General features: G+C 38.5%; 1 protein-coding gene across 4 annotated transcripts in view; it reads left to right on the top strand.

Annotated features, from left to right (window-relative positions):
- The window catches only part of G2E3 (G2/M-phase specific E3 ubiquitin protein ligase), a 61,458-nt gene that overhangs the window by 18,949 nt on the left and 17,924 nt on the right, over nt 1-24,585 (top strand). For all 4 annotated transcript variants that reach the window (XM_055133724.1, XM_055133725.1, XM_055133726.1 and 1 more), the window contains 10 exons: nt 1,507-1,604; nt 5,392-5,493; nt 10,529-10,653; nt 12,346-12,511; nt 15,393-15,499; nt 16,435-16,551; nt 19,001-19,125; nt 19,228-19,357; nt 21,865-22,172; nt 24,296-24,477. In XM_055133724.1, coding sequence (XP_054989699.1) covers nt 1,507-1,604; nt 5,392-5,493; nt 10,529-10,653; nt 12,346-12,511; nt 15,393-15,499; nt 16,435-16,551; nt 19,001-19,125; nt 19,228-19,357; nt 21,865-22,172; nt 24,296-24,477 — 1,460 coding nt within the window. The remainder of the gene's footprint in view (nt 1-1,506; nt 1,605-5,391; nt 5,494-10,528; nt 10,654-12,345; nt 12,512-15,392; nt 15,500-16,434; nt 16,552-19,000; nt 19,126-19,227; nt 19,358-21,864; nt 22,173-24,295; nt 24,478-24,585) is intronic.

Genomic DNA, 24,585 nt, shown 5'->3' with positions numbered 1-24,585 from the left:
AAGTTCTTGCTTTGGAAGATTTATTATATAAGGCATGCATGAGCCTAAAGATCAGTCAGATGAAAATTTTGGGTTTCTTGAGTGTTTTCTGAGTATAATCAAGCCCGAGACATGTTCCTCTATGTTCCTTGGTATATGCAGGAGGTTTGTCCTTAGTTCTCCATGTAGCCTCTTCCCAGCCTCCTCTTTCCTGGTCTTTTTGGTCTGTTTCCTACTGGCATTTTCTGTTACCCTTTCTTTCAGGCTGATGCAGCCAGTAAATTTGTCCTAAATGGCTTTGACATATTATCAGGCTCCAACCCTAAAAAATATTCAGAGGCAGAACTTCTTTTAGAAGGGCAAGCATCTGGGCCCGTACTTCAAGGACCTACCACACAAGTCAGAGCACTCTACATTTGCATTTCTGTGAGAATAAGTTCATATAATCTCCTAAACAGTCCACAGCAGTAAAAAGGGTATCAGACCTAAACTCATTGTTTACTGAATGAGAGGGTATGGTAAGCAGGTAAGTTTAAATGCCACAGCACTCTCAGTCGGAGTTCCATGCAGTATTTTTTAATTCAGTATTAAACTTGGGGCTGGAGCAATAATATAGCAGGTAGGGGCCTGGCCTTGCATACGGTCAAACCCAGGTTTGATCCCCAGCAACCCATTTGGTCTCATGAGCACCACAAGGTGTGCCCCCCAAGCCAAAATAAATAAATAAGCATTACCCCTAATTGTTTTATTTATTTATTTGTTTGTTTGTTTGTTTTAAAGCACCTAATCACTTGATTTGTGGGTGAGGAATAGTGTTTGAGAGTTTCCTAGTCCATTTTCTTCAGTAATGTTATGGTGCAACTTGCCATTTAAAATGCACATTGAAGTTTGTCATTAAAGATAATTGAAGAAGGACGCAGAGATAGTACAGTGGTAGGGCACTTGCCTTGCATACGGCCACCATTATGGATTCAGTACCCAGGACAACATATGGTTCCCAGAGCCCAGGAGTGATCCCAGAGTGCACAGCCCAGAGTAAACCCTGAGTACCATTGGTTGTGGCCCCCAAATGAAACAAAAAAAGATAATTGAAGAAAATGTAAAGTGCTTATTGTTTTAGAAGTCACTGTCACTGTTATCTCGTTGCTCATTGATTTGTTCGAGCGGGCACCAGTAACGTCTCATTGAGAGACTTATTGTTACTGTTAACAATAAGCATATCCAATACGCATGGGTAGCTTGCCAGGCTCTGCCGCGCGGGCTCCATACTCTCGGTAGCTTGCCAGGCTCTCCGAGGGGGACGGAGGAATCGGACGGGTTGGCCGTGTGAAAGGTGAGCGCCCAACCGCTGTGCTATGGCTCCAGCCCATTGTTTTAGAAGTAAGTATTGAAATTTTAAAGTTATGGATAACACTGTGATTTGCACTCAGAGATAATTTAACTGCTCAGTTTTTAAAAAAATGTGCCAGTTCCATTTTCTTTGGAAAGTTAAAAAAAACTATTCATATATACTTCTCTCACTATTAGCTTGTGTTTTCTGTCGAAAAAATGAAGACTGTCCTAATAAGTATGGAGAAAAGAAAATTAATGAGAAATGGAATCTTGCTGTACATTACTATTGTTTGGTGAGTAAAATTTTAATCAAATTTTCTGTTTTAAAGAGAATTAGAGGGACTGGAGCAATAATAGTACAGCAGGTAGGGCATTTGCCTTGCATGTAGCTGACCTGGGTTTGATTCCCAGCATCCCATGTGGCCTGCTGAGCATCGCCAGGAGTAATTCTTGAGTGCAAAGCCAGAAGTAACCCCTGCGCATTGCTGGGTGTGACCAAAAAGCCAAATAAATAAAGAAATAAGAATAAAGAGAATTAGATCTGGATATCTGGCTTCTGAAAATTTGTTAAATAATTTGGTTGTTGCATAATACATCTCATAGCCTATAAATAAATATAGAATCTTTTCATTTTTCAAATTTTAAGTCTCTGAAATTCCTTGGTAGATAGAAAAATCTTTCATCACTACTGTTTATTTTTGTCTAACTCTTTAGGGCCTACATCTAAAAGGAAAACTGGGCCGGAGCCATACTACACCGATTAGAGTAGGGTGTTTACTTTTCACGAGACCTTAACTGGTTCAGTCCCTGGTGCCGCATATGGTTCCCTAAGTATCATCAGGAGTGATCCCTGAACTTAGAACAGGGAGTAAGCCCTGAGCAGGGCTGGCTTTCATGGGAGTCATGGGAGTGTTGCCAAAGGAGGAAGGAGGCCCCTCCCCTCATCTGGCAGCTTCCCTGCCTCCTCCTCCCTTCCTTTCCATTCTCTTAAATGTTTTTTTTCTTTTCCGTTTTCTCTCCCTTCCTCCCTCCCCCCTTCCTTCTCTTCTCTCTCTCTCTCTCTCTCTCTCTCTCTCTCTCTCTCTCTCTCTCTCTCTTTCTCTCTCTCTCTCTCTCTCTCTTTTGAGGAAATTACTAAGTTTCTGAGGGAGGAGTTTTTGGTTTTTGGTTTGCCATTATCTTGTTTTCATTGTTGATAGTTCATAAGTCTAAGAAAAGTCTTGTTTGAAGGTTCACTCAAGAAATAGAAGAAAAGTATTTTATTTCACAGAAAGCCTGGTAAGATAAATTTAAAGGTAATATTTATAGAACAGGAAATATGATCCTATTTTTGAGAGAGAGGAAGAGGAAGCAAGAGAGGGGGGAGTGAGTTCCTGTTGAGAATTTGTCTCTTGTTTGTTCCCTCTTTCCTCCGCCAACTTCTCACCTCACTGGATCTGTGCCTTAAGATATTGGTAGAGCCATTGCTGCTTTGGCATGCCAAGGTTACATTGGTGTACAGCCCTTAAATACTGCTTTTATATAGTTCAGTTACATAGCTGAAAGCTGAAATTGAGCATTTATTATCTCGGTTTCTGGGGATCAGAAATCTTTAAGTCTGGGGTCAGTAATTCTAGTTCAGTTTCATGAGGTTGCAGCTTTGATCTTACTCAGGGTTCAGTCATGTGAAAAACATGACTGTGGGATCACCTCTGGCCCTCTCAAGCTTTCCATTCATTTCCTCCTATGTATTGACATATTTTGATTCATGACCACCCGGTTGGGCTGGAGCGATAGCACAGCGGTTGGGCTTTCGCCTTTCACGCGGCCGATCCGAGTTCGATTCCTCCTCCCCTCTCGGAGAGCCCGGCAAGCTACCGAGAGTATGGAGCCCACTCGGCAGAGCCTGGCAAGCTACCCGTGCGTATTGGATATGCCAAAAACAGTAACAATAAGTCTCTCAATGAGAGATGTTACTGGTGCCCACTCGAACGAATCGATGAGCAACGGGATGACAGTGACAGTGACCCTGACCACCCGGTAGCCTGTACCTGGTTTCCCCTAGGGAACTAATGAAGAGAGAGGAGGTGGTAGATGCAACAAGATGAAATAGGATCTAATTTTCAAAGTCACATGCCACTGTCATTTTTGTTTTATTGTTGATAGTGAGTCATTAATTGAGAGAGTGTCTTTTCCACGCTCAAATTGAGGAGGGATAGGCCTTAGCTCTTAAAGAGGTATTAACAAATTTGTGGGCATATAATAATCACTACAACATCTGTGTAGTAAATCTTCAAATTCTTCCTTGGAAAACCATGCAAAGCTAGTTTTTTTGTCTGGGAAACCTAAAAGTTAAATAGATTTCCATTGAGCTTGTAACCTAACTACTTTTTATCAAGACTTTAGGGAACATGAAGTTGGAGTTTAAATATGTTGTCCATTGAATTTTAGTTTGTAAAATAAAAGAAAGGCTTTTACTTGACTACTTCATTTTCTTTTTATATAGCACAAGTATAGTTGATAGTTGTTGGGTTATTGTCTCCTAGAGTTTTTTTGTTTTGGCTTTGATTTTTGCAGTCAGACCCTGAATCAGGCAATACTACTCCCTGCACAATACTCATGATAGGCCAATTCCAGGGGTGCAGAGAGAACATGCTGGGGATCGAATCTGAGAATCTTATGTGTGAAACAAGTGGGTTATTCCTTAATATCGCGCAGGTGCTCCTAAGCCTCTTCCCTAATAATAGAGTTGAAATATTTTAAATTGTTACTAGGCTGGAGCGATAGCACAGGGGGTAGGGCGACCCAGCTTCGATTCCTCCATCCCTCTCAGAGAGCCCGGCAAGGTTCCAAGAGTATCTCGCCCACACCGTATTGCCTGGCAAGCTACCCGTGGTGTATTCGATATGCCAAAAACAGTAACAACAAGTCTCACAGTGGAGATGTTACTGGTACCTACTCAAGCAAATTGATGAGCATAGGGATGACAGTTATACAGTGATACTATAATATATAATTTTCCTTTTATTCTGTATTATTTTATTAGTGAGTGTAGCAGTTTATTATCTTTTTTTTTTTTTTTTGGCTTTTTGGGTCATACCCAGTGATGCTCAGCTATTACTCTTGGCTCTGCACTCAAGAATTACTCCTGGCGGTGATTGTGGGACCATATAGGATGCTGGTCACACAAGGATCACACAAGGAAAATGCCCTCCCAGCTGTACTATCACTCTGACCTTGGTGATCTTCCCCAATCTTAAAAATACTATCCGATAGGATTTGATTTCATCGTGAACAGAAAAGTAATATAAACACTAATGAACATAAAGCATAAAGACTTAAAAGACGTCAAATTCAGTGTTTTAACTTAATGCGATGTTTAGTGCAATGTTATTTAGTAACAAAATGTTTTAAAATACAGATGACATTGAAATTTTCCCCCTACTCTTCCAGAAAGTTGGGCATAGAACCTTGTTTATGAGCTAGAAGTTCTTATTTATAATCCCATTTCTTTTCTTGGTTTAGGTTCTTGATACATTTAAACTTGGATTAAAAATTAGATTACAAAAACATTGTTGATTTAACAGGTTTTCCTATAAATGAACCTTACAGGTTGAAAATCTATCTAGATTGAAAGTTAACCTGAAATAGCCACAAATAATTTGAATTTTTTCCATGTTTATAATTTATTCTATGAAAATATTTTTTCTAAAATATAATCGGTGTTTTAGGTTTGTTTCTTACTTTCTGTTATTTCTCAGTATGCTTTTAGAAAACAGTATGACTACCTGAATTTTTAACACATGTTGTTTTAAAAATAAAATAATTGAAGACATAGAGCTAGTATGGAGGTTAAGGCACTTGCCTTGCAGGGACCCACCCCAGTTTGCTCTTTCACACCACATATGATCCTATGAACACTGCTGGAGTTGTTCCCAAATCAAAAAATATGATTTATCACTGACAAAGAAGACAGTTATAAATTAGAAGTCTTTGAAATGTTAGCTTTCCTGTCCACTGTATTGGAATATTTAAGTGTTTTTTATATTATTCCAAACTAGTTTCTTAGTATTTATTATCTAATTGAGACTACTTTCATAGTTGATGTCAAGTGGAATTTGGCAAAGAGGTAAAGAAGAAGAAGGACTTTATGGTTTTCTATTGGAAGACATTCGGAAAGAAGTAAATAGAGCTTCTAAACTGGTAAGTAAATATTTTACTCTTTCTAAATGTAAGTTGTCAATACTAGTTAAATGTCTATTCTATCAGATTCTCTAATAGAAAATTAGTATCACACTATCACTCTGCTGTACTTCAAACCTTCAATCCTGAGTCTAGCCATTCTGTTTCTGTTACATCTTACTTCCTGGGTTGGAATGATCAGTTGAAGGGGAAAGCACTCAGGTGTGTGAATCAGTAATGTTTGATCTTCTTTGCATCTCTATGACATTGCATGATCGTTTTCAGTACCTCTGTCTGTTCGGTGAAATTTAACCCTTGTTTTATCTGTATCACTGTATCACTGTCATTCCGTTATTCATCGATTTGCTCAAGCAGGCGGGCGCAAATTTACAAATTTGTAACATCTTCATTTGTCCCTGTTGTGTGATGGTGTAGCCCAATGATGTCTGCTCACTCCAGGAACACGAAGAACACATTGTTGTTACTGTTATTGGCATATCAAATATGTCACAGGTAGCTTGCCAGGCTCTGCCATGTTTTATCTAATCTGATATAATATAATTTTGCTCAAGAAATATAGATCTCCACAGGGTTTGAGTCAGAGAATGGAAAGGGATAGAAGTGTATTATAAACTGTTGTCTCTGGTGGAACAATTTCAAGTAATAAGAGGATTCATTGTTGCTGTGAGGGTAATGGAGGGCTTTCTAGTTGAGGAAGTTGAGAAAGTAAGGTTGTCTAGTGAACATAGAAGTTGCTTAGGGTTGGACCAATAATACTGTGGGTAAGGTACTTGCCTTGCATGCAATCAACCTGGGTTTGATCCCGGGGATCCCATATGGTCCAGAGTCCTCCATGAGTGATTTCCTGAGCACCAATCCAGGAGGAAGCCCTAAGCACACCACTAGGTGTGCCCCCCCCAGACAAAATAAAAACAGTTAAGACTAATAGGAATTAAAATACTGAGAAGGGTGAAGTATTGAGTTACATAAGTAGGTAACAGAAGGGTAAATGCCATTAGATTCAAAGGACAAAGTTTATTTTTAATTATTTTAATTAATTGAAAAATGAAATCACAATGATATAGTTTCAAAGTTGTTCATGATTGGGTTTTAGTCATAAATTGTTCCAAGACCTGTCCATTTACAAGTGTCTTATTTCTCACCACCAATGACCCCAGTTACCTTCCCCTGCCACCTCTAGGGCAGTTTCTTCTCTCTCTCTCTCTGTATCTCTGTCTCTGTTTCTCTCTCTCTTTCTCTTTCTCCCTCTGTCCCTCCCTCCTTCCCTCTCTTTTTCCCTCTCCCTTTCCAATGCGCCTCCTCCCCCCACTCATTTTGGACCTTATGGTTTATAATGCAGATACTGAAATATTATCAGGCAATTCCCTTTACCTACTTTCAACACTTGTCCAGTGTGATCATTTCCAACTGTTATTTTCATACTGATCCCTTCTCTATCCTAACTGCCCTTCGTCCCCCACACTTGTTGCGAGCTTCCAACCATTGACCAGTCCTGCTGCCCCCTATTTTTCCTGGCCTTGGATATTGTCTCAGACTTTTTTTTTAAGTATCCCACAAATGAATGCAGTCATCCTATATCTATCCCTCTTGTTCTCACTCATTTCATTCATGATACTCTATGATATTCTTCATGTCCATCCATTTATAAGCATGACTTCCTTTTTCCTAACAGCTGCATAGTATTCCATTTTGTAGATGTACCATAGTTTCTTTATCCAGTCATCTGTTCTTGGGCACTCGGGTTGTTTGCAGATTCTGGCTTTTGTAAATAGTGCTGCAAAGTGCAGATGATTTTTCTGCTGTGTGTTTTTGGGCACTCAGTGTATATTCCCAGGAGTGGTATTGCTGGGTTAAATAGGAGCTCAATTTCTAGCTTTTTGAGGAATGAAAGGACAAATTTTAAAATGCTAAAAACAGACTATTGGCCTACTGTCTGCCTTAGAGAATCAAAATAACGTTCTGGTCTCTATCCTGAAATATACATATCTTACTCCCACATCTTATATATGAAAATTAGGGAAGATAGGAAAATAAACAGCTTCAATAAAGAAATTTTATATGGCATGTAAAGAGTTTTAATTAGGCAAAGCTGTAAAGGCAATTATATAAGATATTCAAGATATACAGATATTTGGGCTACACTGGCACGCATCAGGGACAAATGGAGACGTTACTGGCGCCCACTCGAGCAAATAGATGAACAATGGGATGACAGTGATACAGTGATTCAGGATACAGGGAAATTGACAGTAAAAGAGGGGCCCCAGCACAGAGGGAAAAACCTTAGAGAAGAAATATTAGCTTTGTTAATTAAGAGCAACACACCTGAATCCTTTGTTGGGTATTATTATGAACATTTGAAAATGCCTTGATGCTAAAAAGGTTTATACATTTGTGATCTTACTAGAATTCTTTGTCAGTTTACTTACTGAGAGAGCCTCATTTTGACAAAGTCTAGTCTGGCCTGGTGGAACTTACAGGGTCAACAATTTTATAATGGTCACGTGATGAAGGATCAAGTGACCATTATAAAAGGTCATGTTTAGGGTTCCAAAATGTCTTAGTTAACTCTGTATTTTAGAAATGATTGATTAGCCTAACAGCTGAATTAAACCATTACATTTCAGTTAATATGAGTGTTATTATAGTCATTTCCTAGGTCTCCTATTATAAGTGCCACATACAGGATCACTTAAAATAGAGATTTATTCTATTACAGTTTTAAAGACCAGAATTTTCAAATCAAGCTGTGAGGGCCAGAAAGATACTTCAAGGGTTAAGGTGCTGCTTTGCATGTGGCCAGTGCTAGTTGGATCCCTGACAACTGCATAGAGTTTCCCAAGTACCATCAGGAGTGATTCTGAGCACAGAGCCAGGAGTAAGTTCTGAGCATTTCTGATGTGGTCCAGAAATAAACAAAAAAACCAAAAACAGTCAGAAGGATTGCTTCCAGAAGCTCATGGAAATCCATTCCTTGCTTTGCTCTGAGCTTCTGGTGGCTGCTGGCAATCTTTAGCATTTCTTAGTTTATAGCAGATTAGTTACAATCCCTGCTTCCCTTTGTTATGTTCCCTCTTTTTCTATAAGGACACCAGTTATTTAAGTGCTAGCCCAAATACCAGTCATCTCATCTTCAGATAGTTTTGGTTTTGATTTTGGGGACACACCCGGCACTACCCAGAGCTTACTCCTGCCTCTACACTCAGGGATCAGTTCTGGTACGTTCAGTGGACTATATGAAGTGCTGGGGATCAAACCCCTACTGGCCACACCTTAATGCAAAGGCAAGCACCTTACTTATTATACTAGCAATCCACTTCTCATTTTGAGATTCTTTTGCTATAAAGACTATTTCCTGTAAGACAGTAGAAAAACAAACACAGGATGTTCTCACTTACTATAATTATACAGTTACTGGACAAGGGAATGCAAGGTATTAAAGGGAATAACTCAATAACCCATGACCTCAGAATATAGAAAGGAGGACAGAAAGGGAAAGAAATCTAGGGTGGTAATAAGAAGTTGTTGATGGCATGTAAGGGGAACAGGGGTGTAGGGCTTTGGACTCATCAGTGGTATAGAGGAATGGTAGCACTGCACTGTAGCACTGTCGTCCCGTTCAACGATTTGCTCAAGTGGACACCAGTAACGTCTCCTATTTTCTTTTTTGTTTGTGAGACTTATTACTGTTTTTGGCATATCGAATATGCCACGGGTAGCTAGCCAGGCTCTGCTGTGTGGGCGGGATACTCTTGGTAGCTTGCCGGGCTCTCCGAGAGGGGCGGAGGAATTGAACCCGGGTGGCCTCGTGCAAGGCAAATGCCCTACAGTATAATTGAATACCCAAACTGCAGAGTCAGTAACACTGAAAGTGGGAGAGCTAACCACAACAACCAGATTTTAAAATGTACATCAGAACGAGAGAGTATAGTAGATAGGGTGCTTGCCTTGCATGCAGCTGACCTGGGTTTGATCCCTGGTACCTCACATTGGCCCCTGCGCCCACCAAGAGTGATCCCGGAGTGCAGTCCAGGGCTAAGACCTTAACACTGCTGGAGTGTGGCCCAAAATGGCGGGGTGAAAAGTGCTCGCCATGGAGACAGGCTTGGGGGAGAACAGGAGAGGGAACTTGGGGACAGTGGTGGAAGGAGGTTGACACTGGTGGCAATGGTGCTAGAACATAGTATGCCTAAAACTCAATTATGAACAACTGTAAATCACTGTCTTAATTTTTAAAAATCGACTATTTCCAGGTACAGTGACATCCATATGTGCCCAGAATGATCACTTGAACATATAGCTTTTGGTAGAGGCATCACTGACCTATAGATCTTTTGTTGTGTTTTGTTGTTCTTGATATTTCCTAATATGTGTTTTCTATTGAGATTTAAATGAGACTTTTACATCTAGCCATTATATTTACCAATGTGATATAAAATATTTTATCAGCTATGAAGAATATTATTTGTGTCCTATTCAACATCTTTAGTTCTCGCTAGTTTGAGGGAAGGGACATGTGGGGCCCAGAGTCATACTCAGTCAGCTCAGCTCAACAGCTAAGTGTGAGGGTCCTCAGTGCTTTGGGGACTCTTCAGTGTACCCCAACAGTGCTTTGAGGGGCCTCCAAGGCTGTTTGGAGTGGAAATGTGCCACACACCCCTTATTTTTATCAGAGAATATTAGAGGGGTGAATCTTTGATCTGTTTGGATTTTTTTAGTAGAACAAATTTTTGTAATTAAAATAATTTTCAGGCTAATCAAGATGGGGCCAGAGTGGGTAGGGCACTTGCCTTGCATGCAGCTAACCCTGTTTCACTAATTGACATCCCATTTGACTTAAGCTTCCTTTTTTCTGCCTGGACAGGAGTGATCCTTGAGTGCAGAGCCAGGAGTAAGCTCTGAGCAGTGGTGGGTGTGGCCCCAAAACAAAATGACAAACACATACTATTCGAGGAATAGTTATTTCTATGTTGTTCTTATTATAGTATTAAAAACTTAAAGCTTGTGGATCCCATTTTCTTTTTTTTTTTTCTAGAAATGCAGTGTTTGCAGGAAAAATGGTGCTTCAATAGGATGTGTTGCACCCCGATGTAAACGAAGTTATCATTTTCCTTGTGGACTCGAGAGAGAATGTATTTTTCAATTCACTGACAATTTTGCGTGAGTTAATTAACTGTTGTGTGTGAATTTTGGAGTTAGAAAATACATATGATTCTTCCTGCAGTATAAATCCTTTGTAAAATTTCTTTCACAGCTGCACTATTACATCCTTTTTCCCTTTTGCTTTATGAAGTTATTTCTGTCTTTAAAGAGTTTTCTTATTCAGAGGACCAGAGAGATAGTATAGCAGGTAGGATTGAACACAGCTATCATGGGTTCGATCCCTGGCATACATTATAATGCATTGAGCCTCCAAGAGTGATTGCTGGTGCTGAGTCAGGAGTGATTCCCAAGCATCACCAGATGTAGCACAGTAAAACAAACAAAACCAAAAAGTATTGTCTCAGGGTGAGAGACATGGCTCACTGATAAAATGCATGCCTTGTGTGACCTGGATTCCATACCTGGCACCACCAAAACATTTATTTCTTCTAGAATGGCCTTGCTGATTGAGTGTTAGCTTTAAATTATAAACATTGAAAATTTTCACCTCGTGTAATTCTTAACATTGGTCACTTTTGATTTAATCCTCCATTTTGTCTTTCCACAAACCCACATTTTTCATTGAGCACGTTGAAGTTGTGTAAATTTGGTGTAGTCCAGAAAAGAAATAGTCCTTGAAATATTTATCCAGAAAAATAATGTTCCTGGAATATTTGCTTTCTGAGTCTAACATCAAATATCTAGGTATTAAAGGCTGGAGCACCAGTACAGTGTTAGGGTGTTTGCCTTGCATGTGGCCGACCTGGGTTCTATCCCCAATACCTCATCTGGTTCCCCAGCACCTCCAGGAGAGATTCCTGAGCCCAGAGCTCTGATAACTGCTACGTATGGCCATGACTGAAAAACAATTTTTTAAAAATCTGGTTATTCGGGCCATTGATAGTACATTGGATTAAGTACTTGCCTTGTAGGCAGATGACGCAGTTTCAAACCCTGGCACACTGTGCATACAGTCCCTCAAAAGCCATCAGCGGCAACCCCTGAGCACAGCCAGGTGTGGCTCAAAACCAAAGAAAGATTTTATTAATACTGTTATTTGGTGTTATGTGTGGATTTTTTTTTCCCCTCACTTTTTCCTATTCTATTTCTTTTAGTCTGAGAATGCTTGGTCTTTGAAATTTTTAATATTTTGGGTTTTCCACGCTTTGATTGGGAACACAAAGATAATTACCAGTGAGATTCAGCCAACCAGTCACGGCCGCTTCGTCCCATCAGTGCTGGGGCCCACCCCGATGGTACTTGTGGTAGGGCTATGGAGCCTCTCAGAGGCCAGGGACCAAGCCCACTGACTCCCTGGCATCTCGGAGCTTATATTTATTTGACTATTATGAGTTAAAAGGAAAAAGATAAAACTACTGTTTTAAAATATACAAATGGAAAAATAGTTATAATTAAGTTTGCATTTTACTTTGTGATTAAATAACTGCTTGTTTTGTACACTGTTGACTGCAACTATGGTATGTATACTTTGTTGCTAATATTAGGTAGAATTCTCAACATTTTATTTACTCATTCTATTAGGTAAGACAAGGTGTACATTTTAAAATTCTCTTTTGTCATAGGTTTTATGATTGACTTATGTTTCCTTTTATAAATTAATTATGAGAGGGAGAATTTTCTTTTACGTGTGAAGTATAATATTAGATTTGTGCTTTCTTCTTTTTAAATATTTTTAACTTATATTTTTAGGTCATTCTGTTGGCACCATCGACCTGTTCAGATGATTACACCTACTGGCTATAGAGACTCCTTACCATGTACCATTTGCTTGGAATTTATTGAGCCTATTCCAACTTACAGTGTGTTACGCAGTCCTTGTTGTAAGAATGCTTGGTTTCATAGAGACTGTTTACAGGTAAGATGCTTTAAAAGGATTTCCTAAAATTCTAATTCCAGGGCCTCATACATGCAAGGTTTGTGCAGTATTGATGAGCTATATTCTTGACCTTTAGTTTATATTAGAATGACCTATTTTAGCTTTCACTACTTATAATCCACTTTTATTCACTTTTCTTTTTTTGGAAATTAAAGAGCTTTTATTTAAGATTAATTAATTGGTGACAAATGAGAATTTGGATTCATTTTCTGATCTTTCAAGAAATCCCAGACATTTTGCATTTCTGTGCAGTTTCCTGAATTTTTTTTTTAATTTTTATTTTTTTTTTTAAATTTTATCACCATGTGGAAAGTTATAGAGTTCTCAGGTTTATGTCTCAGTTATACCGTATTCAAACACCATCCCTTCACCAGTGCCCATATTCCACCATCAAAATCCCCGGTATACCCCTGCCCCCCACCCCAACTGTATAACTGATGAACCTCACTTTATTTTCTCTTCACCTTGATTATGTTCCATAATTCAACACAAAACTCACTATTGTTGTGGGAGTTATACCCCCAAACAAGATAACCCTAATAAGGAGGCAATTGATAATTAGTTTTCCATTCAAAGATTGTATGTTTTCAGGTTTTAGAAAAGGTCGCCGGGCCGCGTTAGCGGCCGCGCGGCTCAGATCTGTCCCAGTCCCGAATCCTGGAGCCGTGTTAGTTGCTGCTCAGTGTCGCCAGGGTTCCATCTGGAGATGGTGTGCTGGCGGCACCTCCTCCCTCCGGCCCCCCAGTGTTGCTGGCCCCGATTCGGGTCCGGAGCATTGTCCGGGCCGCGTTGCTCACCAGAATGCCTGCCGCTTCTCTGTGGATTGTGGCATCAAGATGGCGCCGAGGGTGGGTCGAGGGCGTGACTTCCGGCGGCCGGGACCACTTGGAGTTTTGGGCTGGCGCTGCCCCACTCCAGTGGCCCCCGCGGCTCGGATCTGTCCCAGTCCCGAATCCTGGAGCTGTGTTAGTTGCTGCTCAGTGTCGCCAGGGTTCCATCTGGAGAAGGTGTGTAGGCGGCACCTCCTCCCTCCGGCCCCCCAGTGTTGCTGGCCCCGATTCGGGTCCGGAGCATTGTCCGGGCCGCGTTGCTCACCAGAATGCCTGCCGCTTCTCTGTGGATTGTCTCACTTTTCTTTTTAAGAAAAATTTTTTTTGGTCTTTGGGTCATACCCCAGCAATGCTCAGAACTTATTTCTGGCTGTATGCTCAGTGATTGAACCCTGGTCAGGGGCCTGCAAGGCAAACACCCTACCTGCTCTACTACCACACTGGGTCCCATAGCAGCTTTTAAAAACAGCTTTATTTAAATATTTTACATAAAAGTATACTCTGTTGATGTATGGTTTATATTTTGTACATCCACTAGGATACCATATTGTTTTGTTTTTGTTTTCTCTCATTTTGGGGTCACACCTAGAGGTGGGAGAGTGGGAGGGTCGGGGGCTCTCCAAGCATGCCCAGGGACCATGCATGGCCTGGGAATGATGCTGGGACTTCACATGTAAAGCATGCACTCCAACCCTTTGAGCTCTTACTCCTGGCTCTAGAATATTACCATCTAATGTCTACAACTAAAATATTTAGATGGATTTACATAAGCATTGTGTTTCACAGTGAGTACAGATTAAAATTCCCAACTTTTATGTATTTAAGCTGGAAAATCAAGACATGTAAGTTAAAAATTTTATTGAGCTGAGATGTATAAATGATCGCATACCTTTGTTTTATAGACTTTGTCGAAGCTAGTAATACTTTCTAATGACGTCTGGGCAAAAAATGGATTACTGGGGATAGAGCTATAGTGCTAACAGGTAGGGTGCTTGCTTTGCATGCAGCTAAGCTGGGTCCAGACCTTGGCATCCCATATGGTCCCTTGAACGCTGCCTGGAGAAACACCTGTGTATTGCCAGGTGTGACCCAAAATGCAAAAAGAAAACAAAAACAAAAAAAGAAATAAAAATATTGGTTCTTTGAGAACCATCTTGTATACCATATCTGATGAGAGCTATTCACGTATGTGAAATATGAACCACAAGACATTATACACATTTTGTTTTGTTTTTAATTTAGAAAATAGAGGGACTGGCAAGGTAGTACAGCAGGTAAGGCACTTGCCTAGGGTGTGGCCTAAAAACAAAAATAAAATGGAAGTGAAACTTTTAAAAAGAACTCAGCTTTCAGTGTGTCAAATATGTGATATAATATGCATATGTAAAATCAAATGGTAGTCAGTAAAATGCCAGATAACAAGGATTTGTTTAAGTTTATTACTGGATTTTAAAGTTTGGCTTTAATTATTGCTTAGTAAAATAAAAATTATTTGCAAATTATTTACATTTTTTATTTAAGTTAGATGATATATATATATATTTTTTTTTTTTTTAATGTAGGAGTACTGCTATTTCTTCAGCCATTGATTAAGCTGATTGAATTGGGTGTGGACTCCACATACTTTTTATTTATTCAGCATGTTAATTTGATTTTTTAATTTTTTGTTACTATTTTTTAATCTGTGAGATACAGTTACCAATCTTTCCTGTTTGAATTTCAGTCATACAATGATCAGTCACCCAACTGTCTTACCAATGCACATCTTCCACCACCAAGAACCCCAGTATTCCCCCCATTTTATCCCTCCCCCTGCCTCTATGGCAGTTAATCTCCCCCATACCCTCTTTTGTATTGCTCGTTATGAATAGCATAAGATGTCGCACGGCCGCAAGAGCCACCACATGCTGTAGATTATTTTCACTATTCTTTTTCAGTTTGGATTTCTCTATTTTCTTTTAGCTTTATTTTATAACTTGATTTCTTTTTCATTGAATTTCTAACAATGGGTTTCCTCTTTTCCCCTATAGGTTCAAGCAATAAATGCAGGAATGTTTTTCTTTAGGTGTACAATATGCAATAACACTGATGTATTTCAGAAAGAGATGTTGAGAATGGGAATTCATATTCCTGAAAAGTGAGTAAGATTTAGCTTTTTAACATAAAGATGTTTTAAATATTGGTTTTAATTGCAGAAGACATAGTATACATGTGTGTGATTATGTGATGGTGGGCAAGCAGACACTTCAAATGGGAAAAGGTAAAATTTCCCTGCCTCTTTCTCCTTCTTCCTCAGCAATATTACATTATTGAGAACAGGAGCTATGACTTAAATATATCACTCGTTTATTTATAATCTCTCTCTTTTTCTTTTCTTTTTGGGCCACACCCTGGATGGTCAATGTTTACTCCTGACTCTGCACTTAGGAATTAAATGGCGGGCACAGGGGACCATATGGATGCCAGTGAATGAACCCATGCAAAGGAAGTGCCCTATCCTCTGTACTCTCACTCTGGCTGCTGATTTATAACCCCTTAAAAAAAAAACAAACTCAGTTGTTTCAGTGTATACATAAGTATGATAGTCTTCAAAACAGTATGCATAAATTATCTCAGAGAATCAACATAAGGTTTAAAATGCAAGATTTTTTTTTAATTTAAGGACTTCAGAAATAATGGGGCTAAAATTGAAATCTGAACGTGAACTATTAGGAAAAGTACAGGTTTTAGGATATTCTGCTTAATTTTTCTTTAACACTTGAAATTCAGAGTACATACAGGAAAAAGGACATGAATAGATTTATATCTTAAAGATTTATCTTTAAAAATTTTAATTCTTCATCAGTTTAAGGTTTTTATCTTTAAATTTTGGGGGCTGGAGCAATAGCACTGTGGGTAGGGCATTTGTCTTGCACTTGGTCAACCTGGGTTCAATTCCCAGCATCTCGTATGGTCCCCTGAGCACCGCCAGGAGTAACCCCTGAGCATCCCTGGGTGTGACTCAAAAAAATATATATTACTGATCCTTTTTGTAACATTTTAGATAAACTACTTTATTTGTTTCATTTGCAGAGATGCTTCTTGGGAATTAGAGGAAAATGCTTATCAAGAGCTTCTGCAGCACTATGAGAGATGTGATGTCCGAAGATGTCGTTGCAAAGAAGGGCGAGACTATAGTATGCCTGATAGGTATTTCAAGAAATTCATTTGTGCTCACTGTTTAGCTGAGGTTTCACTTGAGCTGAGAAAGTAGATTTTGTAGTTAGTTAATACTCTTGGACTGTCTAACTTGAGATTCTGATTATAAAATGTATTTGTTAACTATAAGAAATCATTGTAACTAAATAGTTGTAGCTTATTTCTGAGTTGTATTTTCATGAAGCTCTATTTTCTAGAGCTATGTGTATGGTAACCCCTGTGATCTCTTAAAATGTGATTATTTCAAATGAAGAAGTGTTTTATCAAGACTTCTGTTTGTTTGTTTTGGGCCCATACCTGGTGATATTCAGGGATTTCTCCTGGTTCTGCGTTCAGGAACCACTCCTGTTAGTTCTTAGGGGACCATATGGGATGCTGGGGGTCGAACCCAGGTCAGCTGCGTGCAAGGGAAGCACCTTATCCACTGTACTATCTCTCTGAGCCCTCAGAGACTTGCTTTCAGTTAAAGTGTACTACTATTAGAAAATAAAAAAATATTTTCCTTAATATCCTAGAGATTGTGAGTTCAGATAAGGGTATGATAGGCTTGGTTTCCACTGAAGCATCTTTTGTTGGCTTCATATGTTTGTTTATATCCTATTTATAAGGGATCAAATCATACTGGAATAGGGTTAATGAATAAAGCCTTATTTTGTCTGATCTCTTTAAAGGCCCTGACTCCAAATATAGTCATAATTTTAGTCCTAGGGATTAAGACTTCAACATGAATATTGAGGAAACAAGATTACCCCATGATAGTAATAAAAAGAATTTAAATGTTCTGTTAAATCTTTTTTCTTTCTTTTCTTTTTGTTTTTTGGGGGCATGCACACCCAGAGATGCTCAGAGCACTCAGGGATCACTCCTGGCAGTGCTTGGGTACAATATAGGATGCTGGGGAATTGAACCTGGGTTGGTTCATGTAAAGGCAAATGCTTTACTCACTATACTGTTCTCGTCCCCAGGTGTCATGTTAAATTTTTGTACTGATTACATATCAAATGAAATGGTAGTATTTTGAAAATACTCAAATTTATTTCACATATTTAAAAAAAAATTGTTACTTGAAAAATTTAATTTACATTGAATTTCTATTTGATATCACTGTTCTAGAGACTAGTTTAATCTAGTAGTGTTTTTGATATCCATAGAAAAGATTTGACATTTTAAACTTGTTGTTTTTATAGTGTCTATAGATAATGGCTCTAATTTTAATCAAGTCATTTTCTGTCTTCTGTGTACATTATAATGTTTTGCTTATAAGAATCAAGTGTATCTTTTGGAGGTAGAGATCACAAAGTAACATCCAGCTTTGTGAACATTTGTGTAGGTTTTGGTAATAAAAAGTGTTTATTAATTTTGGGTCTCCAATTCTTGCAGGCCTATATACTATTGTTAGAGCTCCTTAGCTTGGAGTGCTGGAATTGGGTAAAACATTCCAGAGAATGAACTAGTGGAACACCAGTGCAAGGCAAACACTCCATGCCTTTGAGCTCTCTCCTTTCTTCCTATAGACTTTTATCTGACCGAGCAATTTAACATGCATGCCAGATTATTGGTCTTCTTGTAGAATATGACTTGACTGAGTGTGAACTATGAATTGTGAACTCAGCTGAGTCTTAACCAGCTTTGAATGTTTTCTCTAGGCACTTCTACTCATTCCTTTTTCCCTATTCTGGGCTGTATTTTCCTATCAGTCTCTTGTTACAGCATAATTAGTATTTTTAAAATTTATTTTTGTCATTAATCTAAAAATTATTTTAAGGATAATGTTCTTATTTTAAGATGTCAAATCTTGCCTATATTGGTCTGGGAAGTCTATTATTTGTTTATATACAATAATAATGCTCCTCAATGCCGAGGAACAGATGAAATCTGGCATATAAGTGTGTTTAGTAAAGTACTTTAATACTCTAAGAAGTAATTTATTTATGTTGATATTCTTAAAATTCATTTTAGGCTATTTTATTTTTAAAATTTGATCTATTTTAATTATTTTTCTTTATGGTTCTGTCATCCCAATCAGTAGTTATGGATCACCCTTTGCCTCTCATCCTAGTGATAGGAAGGCAGTTTTGCTGAAGGCTAAATGGGGTAGGAGCACTGGTGTAAAGTCGGGAACACAGTTGAAAGGCTTGATTTGTATTACTCTACCTCTCTATGCTTTCTGATGTGTATATGCCTGTAGATGTACACTGACATTTTAGTTCAGGCATTTGAAATTAGACATTTATTTAGAGGAGGTGGTTCAAAGCAATGAAAGTGAAAAGAGTACAGAAAAAAAAAAATGTATCAGAGCAGAAACTATTTTCCCTTATTTGGTACAAGTGTGTATGTCTCTGAGAGATAAAATTGGGGGTGGGGGGAGTGAGTGGCAATAAAGCCTATAGTGGGATTATAATTACAAAAATGTGAAATCTCCTTCTCTTAATATCCTCAGCAAATGGGAAATAAAGCGCTGTCAGTGTTGTGGTTCTAGTGGAACCCATTTAGCATGTTCCTCACTACGATCATGGGAACAGAACTGGGAGTGTTTGGACTGTAGAGCTATTATCTACAATTCAGGTAATACTTCTGTAACAGAAAAAATGTTTTCATTCGAATGTTACTTAGGAGTTCTTTCTATTTATATTTCTCTTATGCTAACATTGAGTTTTAAATCTGCAGGGGAGTTTCGAAAAGCTAAAAAACATTCTTTAGTCGGTTCTAATAATGTGTCAATCACTGATTGTCTGTTGGAAGAATCAGCACCTAAATTACCCAGACAGTCACCTGGATCAAAGCGTAAAGATCGGAGGTGGGTAACTTGCTTGGAGAAAAATAAAATGATGTGTTTTGAGAAAAGTATGTCAGGAAGTATCTGTATGCATTTAGAATATTACTTAGAATATTATCTTACCTTTTAGCTTTCTGGAAAGGAATTTCAAACTGCAGATAGCAGCACTTGACTATAAAGCCAATGTAACCATCATTTGAAAAATAAAACAAGACAGAACTGAATATAAAATAGCATTTTGCATTACAATTTGAATGTGAAATAATACTGATTTTCAAAGTAGTTTTAAAATATCTAATAATGCTTAAAATATTACTTGATTATAGAGTGCAAGGTAGGAAATTAAATTATCAAGAATACCATGTTACTTTAATTTAATATCAACCTGTTGTGTTTTTTTTTTTTTTTTGCTTTTTTTTGGGGGTCACACCCAGCGATGCTCAGGGGTTACTCCTGGCTTTGCACTCAGGAATTACTCCTGGCGGTGCTTGGGGGACCATATGGGATGCCGGGGATCGAACCCGGGTCGGCCGCGTGCAAGGCAAATGCCCTACCCGCTGTGCTATCGCTCCGGCCCCTCAACCTGTTTTATATTGAAAGCACTTAATATATTTATAATCAGTGTCCAAAGCCTAAATGTGAGTTCTTTAGAATGATCAAATTAGGATTATTATCAAAACCTATTTCCATACAATAAGAGCTACATAAAAACTTAAACATTTAACACCAGAGTTGCATCATTGTGCACTTGTTTAGCTGACACAAGAATTTTATGTAGCTTTGCAAGAGTTTGTAGAACTTGTTTTAGCCAATAATGAGAAAACAGGAAAATTAGCAGGCATGATGAAATACTTTTTTAAATAATGGTACCAGTTAAAACTTAGGAAAAGAAGAAAAAAGTTTAATAAAAATAATTGGTAACTGTATTTGCTTGTCAAAGTGAGATTAGGAAGGGTACTCTTTAAATAGTGAAGAATTTATGTTTTAAAGTAATATTTTTATTAGCTCATAGTTTGTTGCACATATTTTTAAGACTATTTGAAGTATAAGCAAAATATGCTCGTTTTATTTGGGACACTTAATATTTAGGTCTCAAAAATAATATATGGGAAAGTCACATTCCACATTCAGCATTAACATACCATCATATTCTGGAAATTAGCATCTACATTTTAGATGAACCATACAGGAGAGAGAACTCACCCTTCTATATAGAAGGTTTATTTCTGAAAGATTATCTCACTTTCAAAGAACTTTGATTTCCTTCAACGTGGGTTTCAAAGTAAGGAACTTTATGAAGAAAAACATACAACCATGGTGAATTGTAATATCTTAGCTAGGGAAAAATTTGTAGTTGATGTAGAACATTTTTATGGTGGGGATGGGAATTAGACATAAGGTCTCACCTCTGGGAGACAGGCATACTACTACTGAACTACATCCCCAGCTCTGTAGTTGATATTAAAAGATGGTTCAGAGCTGGAGGAGTTAGGTTTCTTGTATATGTCCAGCTGCGTTCTAGCCCTGGCGTCCCCTTAGCACTTCCAAGAGTGATCCCTGAGTACAGAGCCAGGAGTAAATCTTGATTGTGCATGCTCCCCAGTCTCCCTCTCTCCCCCCAAAGAAAAAGGTGATTCATGGACAGAATGGTTTAGAATATACTAATTCCAATTACAGATAGAGAACTGAGGGCAGAGAGCATTTGAGCACAAAAATTCCTGGAGGTCTTAAGCCTCAGATAATGGAGAGTCAGAGGTTCTGATTCTTTTCATCTACTATGGGACTTTGTAATAAAAAATATTTTAACTATGGTTTCAGGTGTTGCTCCTGTTGTCTTGAAGACCACACTAAGAAATTACAGTTTTAAACAGAGGTGCTATTAAAAAGACTGTAAATTCTGCTTGCCTAATAGCAGCTGTAGTTTTAATGAAAACTATAGCTCTAATTAAAAATACATTGTATAGTTTCAAAACTAGTTTATATAGTAACAGAGACTGCTTTTGCTCTGTATGAAATAAGATAGAATCAAGTAGGCATGTTATAACCCTTTGCCAGGAAGATGACAGTTTACATTACTGATTCAAATTTAGTAGATTAGTAGTTTTAATTTGCTAGGTTGGGGAAAGGGAATCCCCGCTTTCTTTTTTTTTTTTTTTTCCTTGTTTTGGTTCACACCTGGCAATGTTCAGGGGTTTACTCCTGGCTCTGCACTCAGGCGTTACTTCTGGCAGTGCTCGGGGTACCTATGAGATGCTTGGGATCTAAATTGGGTCAGCTGCATGTAAGACAGAAACCTTATCTGCTGTACTATTGCTCCAGCCCCCCAGAATCCTCACTTTCAAATTAATATTATTAAACAACTTATTTTGATTCTGGTTGCTGCCATTATCTTCTTTTGAGTGGGAGTTGGGGAAGAATATTCCTCTAAAACTTTGGTTTTTTTCTTTTTCTATTTTTTATTGGCTATGTATTTGCTGTGAAAGTCATTTAAAGTACATATTGCTGTGTTTTAAATTCATGTTTTATAGGCAAAGCAGCAAATTTAGAAGAGATGTTTCAGCTTTATTATTAGAATTAGGATTCCAAATTAAGAAGAAAACTAGAACATTATTTATCAACAAAGACAATATCTGGAATAGTGCATTAGAAGGATTCAGAAATCGAACTTTTAATCCTGCAAGTGCGATTGAAATAGCATATGTTAATGAAGAAGATAATTTTGTAAGAGAACATCCTGGATCAAAGCAAGAATTCCTAAGCCTCTTAATGCAGCATCTTGAGAACTCACCATTATTTGAAGGGTCCCTGGCAAAGAATCTGTCTCTAAATTCTAAAGGTATTTAATTCATTATTTTCCATGTTAAGTAAACCATATGTAAAGAAATGCAGCTAGTTAGAATGCATTATATTTAAACCTGTGATTAGAATGTTTCAGTAAGTCTTTGCTGACATTGATAAAAATCACAAAAAAAAAGGGAATCGGAAGGTAATTTTTAAAAATAAATTTTGCACTGAAACATTTTTACTTAAAAATAACCTGTGGATGGGGCTGGAGCGATAGCACAGTGGGTAGGGCATTTGCCTTGCACGCAGCCGACCTGGGTTTGATTCCCAGCATCCCATATGGTCCCCCGAGCACCGCCAGGAGTGCATGAGCCAGGAGTAACTCCTGTGCATCGCCGGGTGTGACCCAAAAAGCAAATAAATAATCTGTGGAATATACTACGCAACTATCAGGAAAAGTGAAGTTGTGATTTGGGTTATATGGATAGACACGGAGAGTGTCATGCTGAGTGAAATGTAGTTAGAGGAAGAGTTCTGACTATAGAACAGACAGAATGATTGTGGGGTATTAAAAACAAACAGACAAAAACAAACGACCATAGTGAGAAAGTAGGACCCCAAAACAGTGGAAACCAGGGCCAGATCTGATCCATGATAGGAAGCCTACCACAAAGGGGCAGGGAAAGTGTAGTTTGGACCGAGAAGGTGCCACTATGACAATGGTAGTTGTAAATGATCACTCTGAACAGGAACTAATGCTAAAAGGAGGTATAGGGATACACATGATATCCTTTCAGTATTTATATTACAAAACACAGTGCCCTCCCTTCCCTTCCTCCCCCCAACCCCTCTTTTAATTTGGGACACCTCCCAAGCTATGCTTAGGGTTCCCAGGGAACATTCCTAGATTAGCCAGCCTGCTGCAGTTAAGTGCGATGACCTGCAGTGCTGCACCCTTGTGGTGCCAGCAACCACCAGAGGCAGCATGGCGGTGCTTGGGGGCGGGGACCTCAAGGAAGCAGGGTTAGGTGCATGCAAGGCATGTGCCCTAATCCCTGTACTCTCTTCCCAGCCCCATGTAAGTTTAATTGTTATTTGAACCACACCCATTGATGCTCAAGTATTATTCCCAAAGGGTTTGGGGGCCATATGGGGTGCTGGGTTCGAACTGAGGTCATCTTCGTGCGAGGCAAGCACCCTACCCACTATAGACTGTCACAAAATACTTTATGTAATAAGTATTTTGAGGGCTGAAGAGATAACATAACAGGTAAATGTCCAATCCCTGGGACCTCAAGTGGTTCCTTGAACCCCTCCAGGAGTAAAGTCCTGAGCATTTGCAGGTGTGGCCCCCAAATAAACAAAAGTATACAATAATAAAAGTATTTTTTGCACACTTCTGATGCAGTGCTTGTACTTTTATTGTAGTGGGAAACTAAAATGCTTGTGGGTCAGGATTGTAATCACCAGGACCATGCCAAGGATCCTCCTAGGGCCGTTGCACCCACAGCACAGGCAGGCATTCTACCATTTGAGTCATGACTTCAAGTTTCTAACTGTATGTTTGAGTAATTTCAAAAAGCATAAGATTAAACTTTCGTGCACTTAGTGAAAAAATAGAATTTAAACTACATGCACACACAAAAACAACAAAGTGTGTATATACTGCTTGTTATGGTGGTAGAATTGTAGATGGTTTTTTTTTTTTTAGTTTGTTTGGTTGTTGGTGTTAGGGGATGGACAACACCCTTCGAGGCTCCGGTTACTTCTGGCTCAACACTCAGGAATCACAACTGGCGGTGCTGAGGGCTCCATTTGGGATGATGGGGATCAAATCTGGGCTGGTCACATGTAATTCAAATGCCCTACCTGTTCTTCTATTTCTCAGTCCCAGATTATAGGTGTTTTTTTGTTTTGTATATTTTAAGTTTCCCTGTTAGTACTGAGGCTCCTAGAGGACATTCCTGGTCAGCTCTGCAGACCAATAGGTTGTTTGTTTTTAAAGTAACATTTTTTTATATCTTAGGTGAAGGCTAGACATGGTTGTAGTTCTAATCAGTTAGTAATTTTATGTTTAGGTGATGCTAAATGGTTTGGGTCTTTAATTTACATACTCTTTGTATATGATATATATGTTATAATAAGTGTACGATATATTTTTATCTGTATTTGCAGCTCTGAAAGAGAATCTTTACTATGAAGCTGGCAGAATGCTTGCCATTTCTTTAGTTCACGGTGGTCCTTCACCTGGTTTTTTTTCTAATACTTTGTTTAACTGCCTTGCTTATGGACCAGAAAATACTCAACCAATTTTAGATGATGTTTCAGACTATGATGTGGCACAGATCATAATCAGGGTAAGAAATGTTGCTATTTATTAGTAAGTACATTTCATATATATGTAATGGGTCTGCAGTATAACAGTGATGCTTTTGATACTCTGCAGAGTATTTCTATTTACCTGC

Source organism: Sorex araneus, chromosome 3 (genome assembly GCF_027595985.1).
Source record: "Sorex araneus isolate mSorAra2 chromosome 3, mSorAra2.pri, whole genome shotgun sequence".
NCBI lineage: Eukaryota > Metazoa > Chordata > Mammalia > Eulipotyphla > Soricidae > Sorex > Sorex araneus.
This window is presented reverse-complemented; position numbering and strand designations above follow the sequence as displayed.